Raw genomic sequence first — 23,394 nt, forward strand, 5'->3', positions numbered from 1 at the left:
AGAGTTCAGCTATTACCTCCCTAATTTGTTTGTTGCTGTTTTAAGATAGCATCCATTCTGTTCTTTAAGTTTTAAAATTTGAAATAATAATAGCTTCTATTATATTTAATATTTCTCAGTGAGTCTCTGTGGTTAAAATGTGGTTTCCCTTACATGCTGTCTGTTTCATAGGCCTCAATCTGGTTTCAGAAAGACAATATGAGGATGTAATTTCCAAGTATTCTGATTTAATGATACCGTTTGTTTTTCCTTCTGTGTGGTTCTCAAGAGGGTGAAATTTCAGTTCCCTCTTTGAATCTTTGTTTGTTTTTTCCTTTTTGACAAGAAATGATTCCTTTTTTGTTTTTCTTTTGAGACAGAACAGAGTCTAGCTGTTGCCCAGGCTGGAGTGTGGTGGCATGATCTCGGCTCACTGCAACCTCCGCCTCCTGGGTTCAAGCGATTCTCCTGCCTCAGCCTCCCGAGTAGCTGGGACTTCAGGCGTGTGCCACAACTCCTGGCTAATTTTTTGTATTTTTAGTAGAGATGGGGTTTCACCATGTTAAGTCAGGATGGTGTCCTGACCTCATGATCTGCCCGCCTTGGCCTCCCAAAGTGCTGAGATTACAGGCGTGAGCCACCGTGCCCTGCCGAAATGATTCTTTTTTCCCTGTATATGTGTGTATATGTGTTAGAATGTGGGATTTCTTGCTTGTGCTCAGTCTTCATTGACTGTGGTCAAACAGGAAAATATCCTGCTCAGCTGCTCCTTCACAGGGAATGGCCAAAGCACAAGGGAGCTTTACACTATCATTTGATTTTTTTTTTATTTTAAATTATTGGGCAAAGTGTAATTTTTTGACAGGAGGACAGTTAGCTAATGTAAAAGAGGCTTGCTTCATTTGGGGAAAATCAGTTTTTAAAAGTTTTTATTCTGAAAAAATTTAAATCAACAGCAAAGTTTCAAGACTGGTTCAATGAATAGCTATGTATGCTTTACCTAGATTCATCTTTTTTTTTTTTTTTGAGATAGAGTCTTGCTCTGTTGCCCAGGCTGGAGTGCAGTGGCGTGATCACTGTGACCTCTGCCTCCCGGGTTCAAGCAGTTCTCCTGTCTCAGCCTCCTGAGTAGCTGGGATTACAGGCACGTGCCACCACGCCCAGGTTAATTTTTGTATTTTTAGTAGAGATGGGGTTTCACCATGTTAGTCAGGCTGGTCTCGAACTCCTGACCTCAGGTTATCCACCCTCCTTAGTCTCCCAGAGTGCTGGGATTACAGGCGTGAGCCACCGCACCCAGCCAATTCATCAGTTATTAATATTTTGCAATATTTGCTATATCTGTGTCTTTGATTAATTCTATAACCATAACACAATGATGAAATTCAGGAAATTGAATGTTGATACAATGCTTTAATTGAATACGCAATCCATATTTAAATTTTGCCAATTGTCCCAACAAATGGCCTTTTATATTATAGAACAAAAAGCTTCCTATAATCTGGGAAGCAATCCTAGATCACGCATTGTGTTTTGTTGTTATGCCTCTTTTTAGCTTCCTTTAATCTGGAAAGTTTCTAATTTTATGATACTAACATTTTGGAAGAATATGTCTCAGGGTTTGTCTCATTGTTTCCTGATGATTTGATTCATGCTGTACATTTTTGCAGGAATGTTGTATAGGTGATAATGGTGTTCTTCACAGGGCATCCTATTAGAGTATTGATGATACTGGCTTGTTCCAGTTTTTATAATAAGAAATATGATCACCTTATTCAAGTGGGGATGGCAGGCTGAAAAATGGTCTCCAAAACACATCCACTTCAAATCCTTAGAAGCTGTGAATGCAAACCTTACATGGAAAAAGGGTCCTGGCAGATATTCTTAAGTTTAGGATCTTGAGGTGAGATAATTCTAGATTATCTTGATGGACCAAAAATGTCATCACAAGTATCCTTACAAGACAGAGGCAGAGAGAGATTTGACAAACAAAAGAGGAGGCAGTACGACAGCATAGGTAGAGATTGGCGTGATATGGCTACAGGCCTGGAATGCCTGCAGCTGCTAGAAGCTGGAAGAGGCAAGGAGCAGATTTTAGAGCCTCTGGAGTGCATGGCCCTACTGACACCTTGATTTTGAACTTCTGGCTTCCAGAACTATGAGAGAATAGATTTCTGTGGTTTTAAGCACCAAGTATGTGGTAATTTGTTAACAGCATTCAGTGAATGCAGGAGTCTCCCGTCAGTTCCTATAATTTCAATAGTACTTCAACTTAATTTAGAAAATAAGTTTTTACCTTACAGTGATTGATTACTTCAACCATATAACAAAAAGTTTCCTGCACATTTAATGTAGTTGTAGCTGCATCTAAGTGTGTGGGAAATAAAACTAGGCTGAAGAGTACCTATAATTTTTCAGTCAAGAGAGTAATTTAATACATTTAAATGTACTTTAAAAATGAAGACACTGAGTCATCTTTCTAATGAATGAGTTGCATGTAATTGGGCAGTGACTTATGCCATCGTAATTATGTTAGACAACTGGGAGGTAATGCAAATGAAGCAAGCCATACTATAGGCATTACTTTTAAAGGAGGCTTAAGAACCTTGACTGTGAAGTACAGGATGGGAGATGTAAATTCATCCTTCATTATCATCTGAAGAACTTCAGTGGTAGGACTGATTTGAGATTAGTCAAATGGTTTCTGCCTTTCCTAGACCAAGAACAATAAGTTGCATGCGTCTTTTTTATGTGGAATCAAATGCCACAATATTGATGGTAAAAAAATTCTACAATTAGATTAAAAGGATTTGTTCAGCAAATATTAATTTAGTGCTTATTATATGTCAAACAGCAAGGACATTCACAGTCCCAAACAAGGTGCTTCTTCCTTTGGAGCTTGTGTTTCAGTGAAGGGAGACAGTAATGAATAAGTAATACATAGAATTTGTATATATTATGTAGATAGAAGATTATGTAGATTATGTATGTACAAGATGTAGATAAGTTCTATGAAAAATATTTCAAGAAGATAAGGGGGATATATAGAAGACCTAGGAGGCTGGAGAGTGTTAGTGGCTTCATACAGTGGTGTCATAAAGGGCTTCAGATTTGAAAAAAGCTCTTAAACAACTGTTGGATGAAAGAATAAATCATGAAGGAAGTTAGAAAATATTTTGAGATGAATGAAAGCAAAAATACAACATATGAAAACTTATGCATTGCAGCAAAAGCAGTGCTTATAGGGAAAGTTATAGCTGTAAATGCCTACATTAAAAGATCTTGAATTAACTTTCCACCTTAAGCAATTAGAAGAGAAGAACAAACTTAAAAGGAAGGAAACAAAAAGATTAGAACAGAGATAAATGAAATAGAGAACAGAAGAGCAAAAATAATCTACGAAACCAGAAATTGTGTTTTTTAAAGATCAACAAAATAGACAAAGTTTGCTAAACTGACTAAGATAAAAGAAAGACAGTATAAACAACTAAAATCAGAAATGAAAGTAGGAACATTTCTATTAAGTTTGCAGAAATAAAAATTATTGTAAGACAATACAGTGAACAATTGTAACACCAACAAGTTAGATAACCTACATGAAATGGACAAGTTTCTAGAAACATGACAGTTACTGACTTGAGAAGAAATAGAAAATGTGGGCAGACCTATAAGAGATTGAATCAGTATTCAAAAGGCTCACAGAAGAAGAGAAAGTTCAGGGCAAGTGACTTCTGGTGAAATCTACAAGGCATTTAAAGAAGAATTACACCAGTCCTTCTCAGACTCTTTCAAAAAATTGGAGAGAAGGGAACACCTCCTACCTCATTTTATAAGACCGTCATTACCCTGATACCAAAACCAAGGACACTTAAAAGAAAACCGGCCGGGTGTGGTGGCTCATGCCTGTGATCCCACCACTTTGGGAGGCTGAGTCAGGTGGATCACCTGAGGTCAGGAGTTTAAGACCAGACTGGCCAACATGGTGAAACCCCGTCGCTACTAAAAATACAAAAAATTAGCTGGGCATGGTGGCAGGTACCTGTAATCCCAGCTACTCAGGAGGCTAAGGCAGGAGAATCGCCTAAACCCAGGAGGCTGAGGTTTCAATGAGCTGAGATTGCACCATTGCACTCCAGCCTGGGCGACAAGAGCAAGACTTCATCAAAGAAAAGAGAAGAAAACGGAGAAGAGAAGGAAAAGAAGAAAGAAAAGAAAAGACCAAAGACCAGTATCCCTTATGGATATAGAGGCAAAACCCCTCAATAGAATACTAGCAAACCAAATCCAACAGCATATTAAAAGTGTTATATACCATGAGTAAGTGGAGTTTATCCCAGGAATGTAAGGGTGGGTCAATTTAAGAATAATAGTCGATGTAATACACCACATTAAGATGAAGGTGGAAATACCATGTGATCATCTCAATTTATGCAGAAAAAGCATTTGACAAAATTCAGTACCCTTTTATGATTAAAAAAATGAACACAGCAAAACTAGAAATAGGAAGGACAAGATGATGAAGGACATTTGTAACACAACCACAGGTAACATCACACTCAGTGGTGAGAAACTGAAAGCTTTTGTCCTAAGATCAGGAAGAAGATACAGATGCCCACTGTCACCACTGCTGTTCACCATTGTACTGAAAGTTCTAGCCAGAGCAATTATACAAGAAAAAAATAAAAAGCACTCAGATTGGAAAACAAGAAGCAAATCTGAGCAGAGTTGTTAAGGAAGTAACAAAAACCTCAGGTGTAGGCTCTAGAAATTTCATAGGGTTGTTCTAACTTGTAAATTAAGATTAAATGAGAAGTTTGTATCCCAATTTATATTCCTCAAATTAACTAAGCATAAGAAAGTTTTCAGTTTTCATTAGGAGTTCACTTGTGAAATGTTTTTAAATGTTCTTCACATTTTGCCATGAAACCTGTTTTTCCACAGTTCTTGAGTCTTCATCCTAGAGTTAAGTGGAGTCAGTGATTGCCATCATTCTTTGGGATAATTTTTCTTTTCAACCCTTGGTTGGCTGAAATTCCTTTTTCTCTAAGAGTTTCTAGAGATAAGTGGTTCTTAATTTCTTGCATATTATAAAATGTTTCTATTGTTCTTACACTTGAATAAGAGTTTGATAGGCAAAGTTCTTCATACCTTCGTTCCCTGAGGATTTTGTAAGCATTGCTCCATTATCTTTTAGCACTACATGTTGTTATAGGGATGAGGGAAGCCAGTCTAATTTTTTCCATTTTGTCGATGAATTGAGCTTTTCCCTGAAGGGCCAAAAAATTCCTTCTTTGTCTTTGACTCCCAGTAAGTCTATCAGGATATGTCATCATACTGATCATTCTATGTCAGTTCACTCTAAGATACGGTAGGACTTTGCTTTTTTTTGAGACCAAGTCTCACTCTGTTGCGCAGGATGGAGTGCACTGACGTGATCTCAGCTCACTGCAACCTCTGTCTCCTGGCCTTGAGCGATTCTGCTGCCTCAGCCTCCCAAGTAGCTGGGATTACAGTCATGTGCCACTATGCCTGGCTAATTCTTGTATTTTTAGTATAGGTGGGGTTTTACTATGTTGGCCAGGCTGGTCTCAAACTCTTGACCTCAGGTGATCCACCCACCTCGGCCTCCCAAAGTGCTGGGATTACAGGCGTGAGCCGCTGAGCCTGGCCAGGACTTTGTATTCTAGGTTAAGAAGTTTTATTAAGATTTTTAAAAAGATATGTTTCTAAATTTACTTGTTTTATTTTTAACAATAACTTAGGAATCTTTTATATAATATCTTTTGAAAGATAATGGAATGGTTTAAAAATCTTTTAATTTGGAGAACTGTAGTACTTATTTTGTCATTTTAAGAAATAAATTAATGGAAAAGTTACTGTTTTAGCTATCATGGGTAAAGTATGAAGTGTGGTTTTTTGGTACTTTTCTATAAATTTGGTCAAATAACTTCAGAAGATTGATTGCTTTTTGTTCACTTTTAAATCTTTTTGTTTTTAAAATATTTTTAGGCAGAATTTATACAGTATATCAGCTGAGTCATGATATTGATGTTGGTCGTTTCCAAACACTAATGGAATGTTTTACCAGCACTTTTGAAGACGTGAAAATTTTAGCATTTGATCTTCTGATGAAATTATCAAAAACAGCTGTACATTTTCAGGTATCAGGACTTTTCTAGTATAAATGTGGTATGTGCATGGAAACTTTCTATCAGCAGATTAAGCAATCTGAGGATTATTCATGTTCTTTGCATCTGCCTTCTCATGTTTTTGGACTGTTTCTTTCAGTTATCATCAATACCTCTCTACTATTTCGGGGTTAATGGGAAAGGAGGAAATATCAAAAAGTAAATAAGGCACAAATCAGTGAGCTTTGCTGTTTTTATTGCTTTGATAAAAAGGGAGGTGTAGGAGGTGGTAGGTTTTATTGTTTACAAGATTATTGGTAGATTTTAGTTAACTGTGGTTTCCCCTGTTCCCTTGGACATGTAATGTTCGATCAGAACACATCGCTTACAGTAACTTGTATTTTTTGAGATAATCTCCCTTTTTCATACACTTGAGAAACTGAGTGTAAATGAAGTAGAGAGGATGTTTCTGGTTTTTCAACCAGCAATAGCTAAACTGAGACTGAAACTTACCGAGTACTTACGTCGATTAACCTAAGATGATGGAACAAAGACATTTTAGACTTCAAAGGCTATTTATTATCTTTCTTACTAATGATTAATAAAACAGTTCTGGGACTTAACTGTCAGTTAAAAAATGGCTTAGATGCTTAATTGGTTCTTTCTTATACTTTTTTAAACTTGAACTTTGGCCACTACTTTTAAGTTTTTTATTTAGGTCATAGAAAATAAACATATCAAATGGTAAAGAATTTAAATTGAAATAAACAGATATTTAAATCAGCACATTTGATGTCTACTGTTGTGAAATTATAAAACATCATCAAATATTTGTAGACCTATAATCAACTTCAAAATTGAGTATATAATTATTTTTTCCTAACACAAGATAGGGAATAATCCTAGTAGAATCAGAATATTATTGAGCAGCCAAACCCTGACTTCCAGACTGGTGAACACACAGCTTGCCAGTTGTTGAAGCTGGGACTAGGACTTATGTCTTCTGTTGTCAGCCCAGTGCCTTTCCGTGACTACAACAGCAAACTGTCCTTTGTTCTGTCTTCTTTAGGACAGGCTATGTGAGTGGATGTTTCTGTGAGATATAGGTGTGGGAGCTCTGTTGCATAATTTCTGAGGCTGAATTGATCACTTTGTTTTCCATACACACACACAGTTTCACCAGGTACAGCCCCCCAGGGGATTTGCAGTTTTCTCCAGTGAACTACCTGGATAGGAAGGAGGAAGGGAGAAGGGCAACCATATGATGCCCAGGTGAAGCAAGCTCTGAGAGACTACGAACTGCCCTGTCTAGAAATAGTAAAGGTAGTCTGGCTGTAGTCATGGCAAAATTCTACAGGACAAGTACACTTTTGCTGAAGAAAGAAGCAGTTTTAAAAAAAGGTTTTATCAGTGTTGAATTTCCCAATTGAAATTATTTCCAACTGATTAATAATCATTAATTACTGTAATAAAAAACTCACCTATATTCAGGGAGAAAGGAAACTAATGTTTATATTGAGTTACAATTATATGCCAGGCTGTGTTTTTTTTTTTTTCTTTTAATAGAGACAGAGTCTCACTCTATTGCCTAGGCTGGAGCACAGTGGTGCAATCATGGCTCACTGTAGCCATGAACTCCTGAGCTCAAGTGATCCTCCCCTCTCAGCCTCTTGAATGGCTGGGACTACAGGTGTGCACCATTACACCCAGCTAATTTTTAAGATTTTTTGTGGAGTTTTTGTAGAGTAAGTTTTTTGTCTCATGTGTTGCCCAGGCTGATCTCAAGACTCCTAACCTCAAGTGATCCTCCCATCTTGGCCTTCCAAAGTGATGGGGTTACAGACATGAGCCACTGCACCCAGCCTATGTTTTTTTTGTTTTGTTTTTTTTGAGATGGGGTCTCACTATGTTGTCTTGGCTGATCTTGAGCTCCTGGCCTCAAGTAATCCTCCTCCATCAGCCTCTTGAGTAGCTGGGACTCTAGGCTTGAGCCCACTGTACCCAGCTCCAGGCTGTGTTTTAAAATAATTTACTATTTTTTTAAATTAAAGAGATCTTTAATTTGACAGTTACTGAGTTTGCGCTTTATTCTAGGATTCGGAGAAACTACAAGGCTTATTTCAGGCAGCATTGGAGCTCAGCACAAGCACCAAACCATACGACTGTGTGACAGCTTCCTACCTGCTGAACTTCTTAATCTGGCAGGATGCTCTACCGTCATCCTTGTCTGCCTACTTAACTCTGCAAGTTGCATGTGATAATGGAGATAGGCCTGCTGCTGTGGTGGAAAGGAACACACTAATGGGTTTGTATTGATGTTTGCGCTTATCAAAACCAATAGCTTAGTCTCAGTATTCATTTGGTTGGAATATTTAATGGTTAAACATATACTTTGTGGTTTTTTATTTAAAAGTTTGTCAGCATATAAGAGCACCATGGGTTCTTATTATGCAAATGAACATTTTACTCAGCTATAATACTTTTTTCTAAACAGAGGATTTATGTTGAATAAGTACATATACAAATATTTATTAATAAAGCTCTTTTTAATGTGAATGACCTCTTTCTCCACCAAAAGTGTGCTTTTTTCCCTACATAAATTATACTGTGACTAGAGACAGACCATCTTTATTGTTTCTATATAGGCAGAGTTCCTTTTTCTGTCAGGGTTTATGTTTTAATTAACTGTCATACCCCTGCCTTTTTCTCTTCCCAAATAGCCAGTTCCAAAACCTAGGGTCTGAGATTGTTCAGATCTAGTGATTTTCAACAAATATTGATTGGGGATTCATGTACTTAATTTTATGCTAGTCAGTCTTCATTTTGGAATTGTACTAGAAATAAGGACAGATAAGGATTTTTTTTTAATAGGAAAAGGGAGATCAGATATAGAAAGAGAGTTAAAAATGATTATTTCCAAGGTGGTAGAAACAGCCATGAAAAAGAGAACTAGTAATGGGAGAAAAAGAGGAGGCCATGGGTACTTCTGGTGGGAATATGGCCAGAGATCTGGAGATAGAGAGATGACAGTACCATGGAGGATGATGCTTGCCTACTTGAATTGCTTCATAGCTAGATTTAAAAGGAGACCCTATTGAGACAGTGGGAAGAAGACTGCAATTGAGGTGAATAGGCAGTGCATGCTTCACATAAAGGCTTTCAATTCAAGACATTTTGGGACTTTATGAGATATTTCAAACATACAAAGAATGTTTAAATATAGAAGGCTTACATATATATATATACACGTAATATATATAAAATGTAAAAAGTTCGCAAGTTTTGTTCACAAGCTAGGTGATCACACTTACCTTAAGTCATACAATAACACCCATATCTTCGAAGCCTTTCCTTTATCCTGGCTGTATTTTATATTAATTTTTATCTTCTTTTTTTTAATAATATTGCCTTTGGTGTATATATTATTATATATTATTCAGTTTTACATGATACTGAATTTTCTCAGTAGTACTTACTTTATATATTGTACAGATTTACCACAATTTATGAATCCGTTCTCCTGTTGATGGATTTTTTTTCCTAAATAAATAATGCCAATGTAAACATTCTTATGTAGATCTTTTACATATAGGTTGAGCATCCCTAATCCAATACCCAAAATGGTCCGAAATCCAAAGCTTTTTGAGTCCCAACATGACACTCAAAGGAAATGCACATTGGAGCATTTTGGATTTTGGATTTTCACATTTGGGGTGTTCAAAGTATGATGCAGATATTCCAAAATCCGAAAAAGTATAAAATCTGAAACTCTTATGGTCCCAAGCATTTCAGATAAGGGGTACTCAGCCTGTATGTTAATATCTTCTAATGCACATGTCTAAGAGTTTATGGTAAACAAATGGAATAACCTGGTCACAAAGTAGGTGCATCTTGAACTTTATGAGATGATGCCAAGTAGGCTTTTAAATTACACTCTCACCAACAAATTCTGAGATTTGTATTGCATCACATCATCATCATCATTTGCTATTGTCAGATTTTAAAAATTTATATAAAATGATATCTCATTGTGGTTTCATCTTACATTTACCTGATTACTAATATAATTATTTTTTCCCATGTTTACAAGCCGTTTACTCTTCCCTACAATGCAATGCCTGTCGATGTCCTTTGTCCAGTTTTTCTATAGGGTTGTTTGTCTTTTTCTTATTGATTTTTAGGAGTTCTTTTATATGTTCTGAATAATAATTTACTGTTTTTACCAAATCTAATATTTAGAATATAACCTTCTCCTTCCAAGGCGTTGAGGGGAGATGTCTGTTATATTGGTATAACTGGACATGTACATGCAAGAGAATGAAATTAGATTCACTACCTTATGCCATATACAAAAGCTAGCTCAAAATAAATAAAGACCTAAATATAAGAGCTAAAACTATAAAACTCTTAGAAGAAAACATAGATGTCAGTCATTGTGATCTTGGGTTAATAAATGGTTAGTTATGACTTCCAAAGTACAAGCCACAAAAGGAAACAAAAGATAAATTGGACTTCATCAAAATTTAAAACTATTGTATGTGAAAGGATGCCATTAAGAAATTGAAAAAGCCTGAAAAATGGGATATTTGCAAGTCCTATGTCTGATAAGGGACTTTAGTATATATAAAGAACTTGTACAACTCACTAATAAAAGGACATAACCAAATTTTAAAAATGACAAAGAATCTGAATAGACATTTTTCCAAAGAAGAATGAGCAATAAGCACATGAAAAAGTGCTCAACATCAAAAGCCTTTACAGAAATGCAAATCAAAATCACAGTGAGGAAGCACTTCACATCCTATAGGATGACTATAATTTAAAAAATAGATGATAACAAGTGTTGATGAGGATGTGGAGAAAGTGGAACCCGCATAGACTCTTGGTGGGATTGTAAAATGCTGTATCTGCTTTGGAAAATAGTCTGGCAGTTCCTCAAAAGGCTAAACATAGAGTTACCATGTGACCCTACAGTTCCACTCTTAGGAATTGTCTTAGCTCGAGCTGCTGTAACAAAATGCCATAGACTAAGTGGCTTAAACACAGACCTTTATTTTCATAATTTCAGACGCAGAGAATTCCGATATCAAGTTTCCAGTTCCTGATAAGGGGCCTCTTTTTGACTCTTAGATGGCCATGTTGCTGTGTGCTCACATGGCAGGAAGAGAGAGCAAGCTCTGGTCTTTGTCCTTATAAGGACACTAATCCCATTATGAGGGTCCTAACCTCATGACTTAATCTATTAATTACCTTCCAAGGTCTCCATCTTCGATTATCACATTAGGGATTAGGGCTTCCACATACCAATATTGGGGTGGTGGAGGGAGCACAAACATGTAGTCCCTAACAAGGATATACCTAAGAGGAATGAAAACAACATCTAAACAAAAACTTGTACAAGAATGTTTATAGCAACATTATTCGTAATAGCCAAAAAGTGGGAACAATCTATGTCTGTCAACAGATGAATGGATAAATAAAATGTGGTATATCCATGTGGTATGGCTATATAGTGAACTATTACTCATCTATAGGAAGGAATGAAGTATTGATACATGCTGCAGCCTGGATGAACTTTGCAAACATTATGCTAAATGAAAGAAGCCAGTTTCAAAAGATCACATATTGTATGATTCCATTTATATGATATGTCCAGGCAACTAGTTTATTTTCTGTCTATAGATTTGCCTACTCTGGGCGTATCATATAAATGGAATCATACAATATGTGATCCTCTAGGGCTGGAGAAGGGTAGAGGTGCAAGGAGAGCAGTGACTGCTAACAGGTAAGTTTTCTTTTTTTTTTGGTTTGGTGGCAGGAGGGCAGTGGAAATGTTCTAAAATTAATTATGGTGATGGTTGTACATATGTGACTAATAAAAACTATTGTATACTTCAAATGTATGAATTTTGTGGCATATGAACTACATCTCAGAAAAGCTGTTCTTTATTTTCTTTTTTAATTTGAAAGCTATCTGCTGTCCAATTAGCACATGCCACATCAGCCTGGGATTTGATACCCTAGTGAGAGGATGTTTAGGAGGAAGGACTAAGAGTGCATGCTATAATGGATACAGGCAGTTTAGGGAAAGACATTCAGTTCTGCCTTAACTAGAAATGAGCCACCCTGTTGGATAACCCTGAAAGATCTCTTTTTGATTAAAAAACTCTAGTGTAAAGTTCATTTGAGTTGGCCATATTAATGGGAACTGTTTTGCTGTTCGTACATTTACAAATGTTTTAAAATTGACATTACTTTGATTTTCTGTTTGCTTTTTCTAGTTATCAAATGCTTGATGGAAAATCTTGGGGAAGAAATATCTCAGGCTGAAAATTCTCTGCTTCAGGCAGCAGCAGCATTTCCAATGTATGGGCGAGTCCACTGTATAACAGGAGCTTTGCAGAAGTTATCTCTAAAGTAAGGATTTCCACAGCTGCCTCCTGTCCCAGAAATCCATTCATTTCTGAGCTTTAACTTCTGGTTGGAATGTGTCCTGGGGAAGGAATGCAGTCAATTGCTTTGAGTAAAACTGAAAATCAGATTTAAAAACATACATATCTGTGTATATTTTTATGTCTCACATATTTTATATATTGAACAATTCTGAAGCACAAATTCAACTCCTTTTATCTAATTTTCATTTTTAAAATGTGATTTTTGCTTTTAGTATAAATTTCCCTAATGTCCTTGTTGCAGCAGCCTGCAGTTGGTGAGCGAGTGGAGACCTGTGGTAGAGAAGCTCCTTTTGATGTCCTACAGGCTTTCCACTGTGGTGTCTCCAGTCATTCAGAGCTCATCACCTGAAGGCCTCATCCCAATGGACACTGATTCAGGTTAGCAAATGAAGAAGGCAGGCTAGAGTGCTGTGGTTTGATTATTATGTCTTTACCTCTTTTTTTTTTTTCTAAGTATTTCTTTGGGGAGATATAAAAGCTAAGTTGAGGAGAAAAGAATTATTATTATTTGTGGTATTTCTGCCTTTTAGCAATAGTTTTAACTATTAAAAAGTAGCAAAAAAAAAAAAAATTTCCCAAACCAGGGGATGAGCACAGTACCTTCTACCCCAGGGTAACTTGAGTTATATAATGCTGTGTAAGTTGAGCATCCCAAATCTGAAAATTGGAAGTACGAAATGCTCCAGATTTTGAAACTTTTTGAACACCAATGGGATGCTCAAAAGAAATGCTTATTGGAGCATCTGTATTTTGGATTTTCAGATTAGGGCTGCTCAGCCATTAAGTACAATGCAGATATTCCAATATTCAAAAAAATAAATTGAGAACATTTTTGGTCCCAAGCATTTCAGATAAGGGATGCTTAACCTGTACTAAAATTGAGTGTTCCTTTTAATACACAGAAAAATCTTGAAATATATTTATGTTTGGTGTTGAAATAAAGTTTGTACATGTATTTTAGAGTGCAAAGAGAGGCTTGTATTAGAAAAACTGACTGTATCATAAATACTCACTGTACCATACACTGAAATACCTTGGGCTGATAATTAAGGTAATGTGGAATTATGTGTTTTGCACAGAGAATATTAGGTTTTGTTCTTTCCTAAAAATGAGTTAGAAGATTGGTGATGGTTCACGATAGTAAGACATTTATTTAGCCTGATGTTAGTCTAAATACCAAATTATTTTATTTAATTAATTTTTTTTGGTAGAGATGGGGTCTTCCTGTGTTGTGCAGGCTGCTCTTGAACTCCTGACCTCAAGCAATCCTTCTGCCTTGGCCTCTCAAAGCGTTGGGATTACAGGCCTGAGCCACTGTGCTGGCCTTAAATACCAAATTTTGACGCTTTAGATTTTCTGCTTGAGCAGTGCATAAGAATAAGGAACATGCAATCTTATAGCTAATATTTGGGTCAGCAAAGTACCCATATATTCTGGATGAGAAATCTTGAATATTTCTGTTACCTACTGTGGGTAGATCCTACAGAGGATGCTAACATTATCTTTATTAGTGAAGAGTTTTAAGGTATCAGTTGGTCTCAAAAACTGTCTTTGCCCCACAGACTTTTCCTTCATTCTGCCTGCCTTTTTACCTCTGGTTGTCTTCAGTTTTGCAGCTTCTTCCCTGTGTTATCTGCCATACATTCTGAATTGCTTGAGGAAAGTCTCCCCTGAAAGCTGTAAAATTGAATGGATAAGATTCTTAAAAATTTATTCTCTGATCTTTTCTTGGTCTTTGCGTGGTTTCTTTTGGGGTCATTGTTAGTTTTTCATGGCTGTTGAAATTTATTTTTGACAAAATTCCAGGAAGGAACAAGATGTTGGTTGAATCATCATGATAGTAATTTGAGTGTTTGTATTTCCCATAGTACCTAAATATAAGTCAAAATAATAGATGTATAATAAATACTGTTTCTTCGATTTATTAATTGATTTCAGATGATTACCCATGGCTAGTTTTGAAAATCTGAGCCTGGCTAACTCCTTACTACCTAGCCATCCATTCATTCCTTCAACTCATATTCCTGAACCTCTGCCGTGAGCCAGTTTCTGTTATAGGCATTCGTCACTCAGTAATGAACAAAGTGTTGCATTCATGGAGCTTACATTTCCTAATCCAGTGAGTGCTTAGGGAATAAAAATGAAACTTAATGTAATATGAAGACTGTAAATTATAATTAGAAAGCAGTATATTACATAATGTGTTTCAAAGTTGTGGAGTCTTTATGATATTCCTGTCCTATAAAAGATTGTTTTTGTTGTTGATGGGTTTTTAAAAATGTCTTTTTACCTTTCTGTCTTTAAACTTTGATACCTTGTATTATGATAGGGAAATAACCTCTTTTCTATTTTTTATTATTTATTTATATTTTAGATCAAATACTGATTTTTTTTCTACTTTTCTGTTGCCTGCTTCATTTTTCTTTCATAGAGAAATAGCCTCTTAAAACTAAATTTACTGAAGTTTATTGCACTTCTTTGACATGTTAGCACCATATTTGAGATATTTAGACAACACTAAGAAAAGCAGTATAGATGACATGGCGGCCTTTGTCCTGTGAACAGTTTCAGTTAGTTTTTTTTGTTATATTTCAGTCTAAATTGCCATATTTTAGAAATACACTCAAGCATCATGAAAACTCTATAAATAATTTTTATATTATCCACCTTGTTAGTCCCTTCTAATAGAGCTGATTATTAAGTATTGAAAATTATAGATTTTTTTGAGTAAGTATACCCAAGGGAAATCTGGCATGTGATGTGTTACTGGGTTTCATGTACACTCATTTCTTTCCCTCAGAGTCAGCAAGTCGCTTACAGATGATTCTGAATGAGATTCAGCCTCGAGATACTAATGATTATTTTAACCAAGCCAAAATATTGAAAGAACGTGATAGCTTTGATATGAAGGACTTGAATGCTAGTGTGGTGAATATTGATACTTCTACAGAAGTCCAAGGTAACTTGTATAAAATGGATACTGTAATTCATGTTTAAGTAACAAGTAAAATGTACAGAATGCCCTTTTTATATAGTAAATCAGAGGTTGCAAATCTGTGCAGAACATTTCTAGAAAATAAAGTTTTTTAAAAATTTGGTTTTGGGAAAGATTGGGGTTTAGGAATGCATTTATAAGACTTTTACCAGACTATTAGGCGCTGTTGTGCAGCGAACAAGCTGTTAGAACAAAAAGCCTTGGAGTGATAAAACCTGCCTTGATAGCCCAGGTGATGTAAGAGCAGTGCTGTGTAATGAACCTGGGTTTGGGCAGCAATCAACTTCTCCCAGCAATGTGGTTCATTGTCTGCTGTGAGAGTTCTTAAAGTCAAGCAGGCTTTTAAAGGAAACAAACCTTATTAGTAAAATGGGAGCTGCTTTGTTGCATCAAGCTTCCAGAATTCGAGTTCTTACATCTTGTTTGATCATTAGTTGTTACTGAATTTTCTGCAGTGCTGTAAAACGTCATCAGAAGCAGCAATTTCTTAGTGATGTATTACGTATTCTACATTCTCCACTAGGTGGGGATATTGTCTTGCAAAAAATTATCTCCACACTTAAATTTTTAAATTACACAAAATAACATATAAATGTAATTATAGCCTATTGTAATAGTTTCAAACAACAGAGGTAAATATGAATTAAAAACAAATTAAATTCTTCCAAGGTTTCCTCTCCAATTCCATGTCTTCCTTCTTTAGTGCAATATATTGTTTTATACTTATTCTATATATTTATGTGTATGTACACTTTTCCATTTAATGCATTGGGCTTTTTAAATAAAAACACAAATGAGATTACCCTATAGGTACCATTTTGTCAGCATGCTCTTTTATTTAATACAATAGTTCACCTTGGATTTTAAAAAAATATCAGTACCAAAAATACTCCTAAAACTAGAATAAGAGAGTAAGTAAGGGTAAATATAGCTTATTGGCCACGGGAATTAAATATATTTTGAAAGATAATTTGTATTTTCCTTTGATTTTAAAAGTTATATTCTACTCCTTTACTAATGCAACAGACATCCTCACCAAAATAAATAAGGAGTGTATTTATTATAGTCATCCATATCATACTTTATGACAGAGAGGCAGAGTTTGTTTAATCTTTGGAAATTAAAGATTAAACTTAAGTTTTGGAACAATATTGTGTTTTATTTTAAAATTTAATTTGAAAATAATAAATTAAAATACTGGGCCTGGCATGGTGGCTCATGTCTATAATCCCAGCACTTTGGGAGGCCCAAGCGAGAGAATTGCTTTAGTCCAGGAGGTGACGTGGTGAAACCCTGTCTTTACAAAAAAATACAAAAATTAACTGGGTGTGGTGGCGTATACCTATAGTCTCAGCTACTAGGGAGGCTGAAGTGGAAGGATTGCATGAGCCTGGGAGGTCAAGGCTGCAGTGAGCCGTGAGCATGCTACTGCACCCCAGCCTGAGTGACAGAGCGACACCCTGTCTCCAAAAAAGAAAAAAAAAAAAAAACTTAGCATGATTTGTTCTCATAACACATGCTCGACAAATGTTAGCTTCTTTTCCTTCTGAGTAAATATAACATGACAAATAGGGTTTGTTCAAGCAGATTATTCTTGGGGAAATTATGAATAAGCTTGTTTTTAGAAACCTGGGATATGAGTAATCAAGGTTGCAATAGTTGTGGTTTTTTTTTTGTTTAAGGTAAAGAAGTAAAAACATGTGATGTAACTGCGCAGATGGTGTTGGTATGTTGTTGGAGAAGTATGAAGGAAGTTGCTTTACTTTTAGGCACGTTGTGCCAGCTTCTGCCCATGCAGCCTGTGCCAGAATCTTCCGATGGATTATTGACGGTGGAGCAGGTAAGGCAGATGTTTATTCCACCATGTATAATTTCTGGTCAACCCATAAATCACAAACGTTTTTTATAACCCAACTTTTAAAAAAAAGGTTTAAAATTTTTCTTGAATAAAATCATACAAATGTCAGCTGAAGAAAGTTCATGGTAATTTAGAATGTTAGACTTTATAATACATTTCAAAACTGGCATTTTTAGAAATATTTTTCTAAGGTATATAAATAACTGTAGATTTTACCTCACTTTTAACTGTAGTATTATCTCTCATGTTTATTTCTCCATTTCACATACACAGACTTAAACTTTAGCTTAAAATTGTCTTATTTAGTAAAACTCCACAAATCTCTTAAATTTTGGAAAGAAAAAAAAGTAACATGTTGGTTGATTGTGGATCTCATGTTTCCCACTGCATTGATAATAAAGTTGTAGTCTTGGTTTTTTTGGCTGACTTTTGTTTTAAGACCACAAAGTTAGTTCACCATCTGGGACTGTTCAAGTGACTTGAGTGCAGTGTTTACAAGAAGTTAGTTTACCACAAGCATCTCATTTGGAAATATTTTAGATTTATTAGATTTCTGTTTTTAATTGATTCCTTCTTCCTTTCCATATGGTTTCGACAAATCCATTTCCCACCATTTTTCAGCAAAGATATATAACATGTACTTTCATTTTTAACTTTTTAAAAATAAAGGCAACTTTTTCCCTAGGGTGTTACAATTCAAGAACAAAACAAATATTGTAGTATGCTAATGCTGATTATTTCTATAATAACCACATGATTAGTTCCATGGAAATAATGCTAATACTTTTTTTTCTCACACTCTGTGGCTTTTGTTGCATGCATCTGGTTAACAGCTGGGCTTGTGATGTTGCAAGGCCTTGAGATGAAGAAAGGCAAAGGTGCACAGGACACTTCAGGCATCATTATGTTCCTTATTCTCTTCCAAATCAAATAGGCGTTAGTGTCCTAGAGTTACTTGCAGTCAATGCTGGTGACTGGCTATAGTGCCAATGCCAACATCTTTGCTGAGGAATCCAGCTATGATTAATGATTACTTCACTGATGTTCACCATCTTGCTAAGAAGTAAACATGTGCTAGAGGCCTTTGATTTCCCAACTTCTCTTTCCAAGGACAAGTTAAAACATTTAGTTTTTTGGGTTTGTTGGGTAGTGTTTAAAAAACAAATTAAGGGAAATGTATTTTGCTTTTACTGTAACTAAGACCTGAAAGCTTCCTATGAACATTATTTTGCCTTGACATCTTTTACATAGCACCCAAATCTTATGTATTTAATTTATGTGCGACAGCCATGTTAAAATTGGGAATTAATGTAAAATAAAACAGATGTTTGTTAAAAAAAAAAACAAAAAAAATAATTATCACAAAAAGACAGGTTCTTATAAACCAAAGAATTCTTCCAGTGACTACTTGAATAAAAAATAAGATCCTGACTGTTTTTCTGTAAAACATTAGTTTCCATTGTAATGGGGTCCAGTCATTTTTCTATGTTGCCATTCACATGGTAACCTCACATACATAGGTGTGAGAAGAAACTGATGACTGAGTGAGCGATGAAATGTATATGTAATAGCAGTGTTCTAACACTGGAACCCCGTCCTCTGTGAAAAACTTGATTCTTTGTATTGCTGACTTTAGCTAAAGAAATGTCTCAGTTTAGGAGTCAATAAAAATCCAAAGTCATCAAGAAATTAGTGTTATTTACATTACTGGAGGATTCCTGCTTTTAAACATAACATTTTGCCCCATGAACTTCCTTTAAATTAATAATAATTAAATATACTTACATGTGCTTAAAACCTTTAAGAGTTAAAAATATAAATGACAAAGAAGAACATCATTTACATTGGAATGGCTGGGCCACACCTGAGGTACACCCTTCCAAGGGCATAGTTGCCCTGGCAAAGCTAGATATGCTGTGCCTAGTGGCAAAACTATGAATTTAAGAGTCAAGCCTTAGGTGAATGTGACTGCCACCTGAATACACGGAGGCAGTAAAGTGACTTGCAGGCAGAATGCAACCCTAGTTACAGGGGAGAATGTGGAACTTGCATTTCTTATTCTTCAGAGTAATAACTGTGATCTACTTTTCTCTCAATGGATGAAGAAAGCCATTCCATACAGTCTAAAATATAATTCTATTCTATTTTGAAATTTGATGACTTGAATGTAGATGACAGTCCGTTTAAGATCATCCTGATTTTACAGCTCCTTGTTTAAACGGATGGCCACTTAAATCCCCCATATAGGAGTATAAAAGGTAGGGGGATTACAATTTGGGGTTTTTTGTTGCTGTGTGGGGAGAAGAAACGGGGCTTGTTTATAATTCTGCGTTTTCAGTGCTATATTCACAAACCATTAGAGCTGGAAGGATCATAGAGATGATATTATCCAGCTCTCTTGGACAAGAGGAAGCTGAACCCTGGATGTTACCTGGTTTTCCCAAGATTGCAAAGCTAGTTTGTGGCAGCTCTGGAACAGGAACCCAGTTCTTCTCCTTGCCAGCCTGTGTTCTGACATGGCACAGTGCTGCCTTTGTTGTGAGCTGCTCATTTAATTTTTCCTTAAGTTAAATTTTCTGTATTTCCCATATCCAGGTAAACTTTCACAAGCAACAAGACAGTAAGATGACTTGCTACTGAACTTTTTCTTAAATGATTGATTCCCTAGAGCACTTCTTGTGAAGCAGTGTGCTGTCACCAGTTTCTCCAGGAGGAAAATGTGTTCATTCAGAGGCATGTCTGACTTTCCTCCTTCACTGTAATCACATAATGAAAGGTTCTTTCGTAGTGTCCCTGTACAAGAGGCAGAGATAAAACCAACTTTGAGGGATGTAAGTGGAGACCCTTCAAGAGTAAGCAGTACACACAACCTTATCTCACAACTTCCTGACTAGTTGATGTGTGTGGAGTTTTCAAACTTGATGTTTTGCTGATGTAGAGCTTTTGCTTGTTACATTTTGTTGGTTCTCTTTTCATGGGCTATCTGATACCCAGTGCCTACTGATTTTTTAAAACAGCTTCCTCCACCTAGAGTACTGTATGAACTTAAGTTCATATGTATTTCCCTAATATTCCTAAAAAGAAACTACTAGGTAGATTTTTCATTCATGCTTTCCCCCTCCAGTAATTATCGCCACAGAAGTCTGATGAGTAAGATTGCCAACTATTAGAAATTGCTAATTATAGAAATTGCTATTTTAAAACATTCTTTTTTAGTTTAGTTTTTTTTTTTTTTTTTTTTTTTTTTTTGAGGCAGTGTCCCATTCTGGCACCCAGGCTAGAGTGCAGTGGTTCCATTTTGACTCACTGCAGCCTCAACCTCCTGGGCTGAAGCTTCCCAAATATTCGGGACTGTAGGTGTGTGCTACCACTCCTGGCTAATTTTTGTATTTTTTGTAGAGACGGGATCTCACCATGTTGCCAGGCTGGTTTTGAATTCCTGGACTAAAGCAATCCTCCCACCTCAGCGTCCCAAAGGGCTAAGATTACAGGCATGAGCTACCATGCCCGGCCTAAAAATTCTGTTAGATTCTGTTGTAACTTTTATGATGCCCAGAGTTAACTACATTGATGTATTCCCTCAGTAGTGTCTTTTATAATTATTTTAGATTTTCTGTAATGAACTACAAATGGGATATATGTTTATTCACAAGTCTTAAAGATATTGTATTTCTTTTGTATTTTCTTTTGCCAAAGTTTATTTTTTAGAAATTATAAATAATTTTGTTGAATTGCACTCAATGCAAGTTCCCATTTTTAAGCTTTGAAATGAAGTTGTGCATGTAACCACATCCTATTTATTGACTGCCTTACTACAAGGATATTGTGGGAAAATAAAGAAGTACATAATATGTGGTTCTGTGACCTCAAAGGGCTTAGAAATACAATAGGGGACACCAGACAGAAATTCATTTTAAAAAGTCAGACTACAGGGCAACAGTTAACATAGCTCATGGCAAAGAATTTGCTAGAAAGCAAAGAATAAACATTCTGGTAAGATGATATCTGAGTGGTAGAAAGTTATTACCTTTGTTGTTATGTAGGAGAACAGTGTTTGAGCTTTGAAGAAATCCCAAAAGTTAGTAAGAATTCACTGTAGGAGAGAAGGTGCAGTTTAAAACATTAACTGTTTTACTGAAGTGTAAACTTTTGTAAAACATCCTGTTTAACCAAAGTGAAATTAAAAGTGGCTGTGTCTTAGGCTGGGCGCAGTGGCTCACGCTTGTAATCCCAGCACTTTGGGAGGCTGAGGCGGGCGGATCACTAGGTCAGGAGATCAAGACCACTGTGAAACCCTGTCTCTACTAAAAATACAAAAAAATTAGCCGGGCGTGGTGGCAGGCGCCTGTAGTCCCAGCTACTCGGAGAGGCTGAGGCAGGAGAATGGCGTGAACCCGGGAGGCGGAGCTTGCAGTGAGCCGAGATTGCGCCACTGCACTCCAGCCTGGGTGACAGAGCCAGACTCCGACTCAAAAAAAAAAAAAAAAAAAAAAAAAAAGTGGCTGTGTCTTAAAGTCAGAATTCAAATTAAGGCTTAGGGATTAAGTCTCACTACTTTATAGTATAAAATAAAAATAAAATGGACATTTATTGTTTGCTACTCTTTGCCAGGTACTCTGATAAACACTTGAATGCATAATCTTATTTATTTCTCACAATAATCCTGTGAAGTAGGTTCTAGTGTTAGCTCCATTTTACAAGTAAGAGAACTGTGTTTAATTACTTTGTATGAGTAGTACATTTCAGAATTTACCTTGTCTAGATAAAGGGTAGATTTAAAATACATTTATATTTGTTTTTTATGGGTTTTATGCTTTAGATGAGCATTTAGATCCGCTAATTAGTCTGTTGGTGATTTATACATGCCTGGAAACATGGCATGTACCTTCTTCCCCTGTGGAAATTTATACCCTGTGAGTCCATAAAACATGTTAATTTCCCTATAGAGATACTTTTTATGAAAAGTTAGGAGTAGGATATGCTAATTTTAAAAAGATAAGTGATTAGAATTTAAATTTCTGTTCTTTAAATTTTAAGAACAGAAATCACTGTATTTTTCTTGCATTTTGATCTTAATTTCCTTTATAAAAATCCTGAGATGTATGTTATTAAAAATTATTTTGTTGGAAGTAACATACTACCAGACTTCAAAATATACTACAAACCTGTAGCAACAAAAAAGTATGGTACTGGCATGAAAACAGGCACGTAGACCAGTGGAACAGAATAGAGAACCCAGAAATTAATGTATCTACAGCCAACTGATTTTCAATAAAGGCTCCAAGAACACTCATTGGGTAAAGGACTGTCTGTTCAATAAATGGTGCTAGGAAAACTGAGTATGCTTTCTTCATATGCAGAAGGATGAAACTAGACCCACCTCTCACTTTATACAAAAATCAACTCAAAATGAATAGGCTGAGCACTGTGGGTCATGCCTGTAATCCCAGCACTTTGGGAGGCCGAGGCGGGCGGATCACAAGGTCAAGAGACCGAGACCATCCTAGCCAACATGGTGAAACCCTGTCTCTATTAAAAATACAAAAATTAGCTGGGCATGTGGTGTGCATCTGTAGTCACAGCCACTTGGGAGCCTGAGGCAGGAGAATCGCTTGAACCCAGGAGGCAGAGGTTGCAGTGAGCTGAGATGGCGCGACTGCACTCCAGCCTGGTGACAGAGCAAGTCTCAGTCTCAAAAACAAAAAAACAAACAAGAAAAACAAAAAACAGAAATTAACTCAAAATGGATAAAAGAGCTTCAAAACAATAAATGGTAAAGACTACTATAAAACTACTTGAATAGTGGTATTTATTCAGGACATTGATCTGGGAAAATATTTTTTCTTTCTTTTTTTTTTTTGAGTCTCGCTGTGTCGCCCAGGCTGGAGTGCAGTGGCGCTGTCTCGGGTTCAGATGAACCTCTGCCTCCTGGCTTCAAACTATTCTGCCTCAGCCTCCTGAGTAGCTGGGATTACAATC

General features: G+C 36.1%; 1 protein-coding gene across 2 annotated transcripts in view; it reads left to right on the forward strand.

The window, feature by feature from the left end:
* The window catches only part of THADA (THADA armadillo repeat containing), a 358,452-nt gene that overhangs the window by 29,659 nt on the left and 305,399 nt on the right, over positions 1-23,394 (forward strand). For both annotated transcript variants that reach the window (XM_030800262.1, XM_030800261.1), the window contains 6 exons: positions 5,989-6,140; positions 8,202-8,412; positions 12,389-12,524; positions 12,804-12,940; positions 15,363-15,521; positions 17,240-17,397. In XM_030800262.1, coding sequence (XP_030656122.1) covers positions 5,989-6,140; positions 8,202-8,412; positions 12,389-12,524; positions 12,804-12,940; positions 15,363-15,521; positions 17,240-17,397 — 953 coding nt within the window. The remainder of the gene's footprint in view (positions 1-5,988; positions 6,141-8,201; positions 8,413-12,388; positions 12,525-12,803; positions 12,941-15,362; positions 15,522-17,239; positions 17,398-23,394) is intronic.

The sequence above is a fragment of the Nomascus leucogenys genome, chromosome 19 (assembly GCF_006542625.1).
Source record: "Nomascus leucogenys isolate Asia chromosome 19, Asia_NLE_v1, whole genome shotgun sequence".
NCBI lineage: Eukaryota > Metazoa > Chordata > Mammalia > Primates > Hylobatidae > Nomascus > Nomascus leucogenys.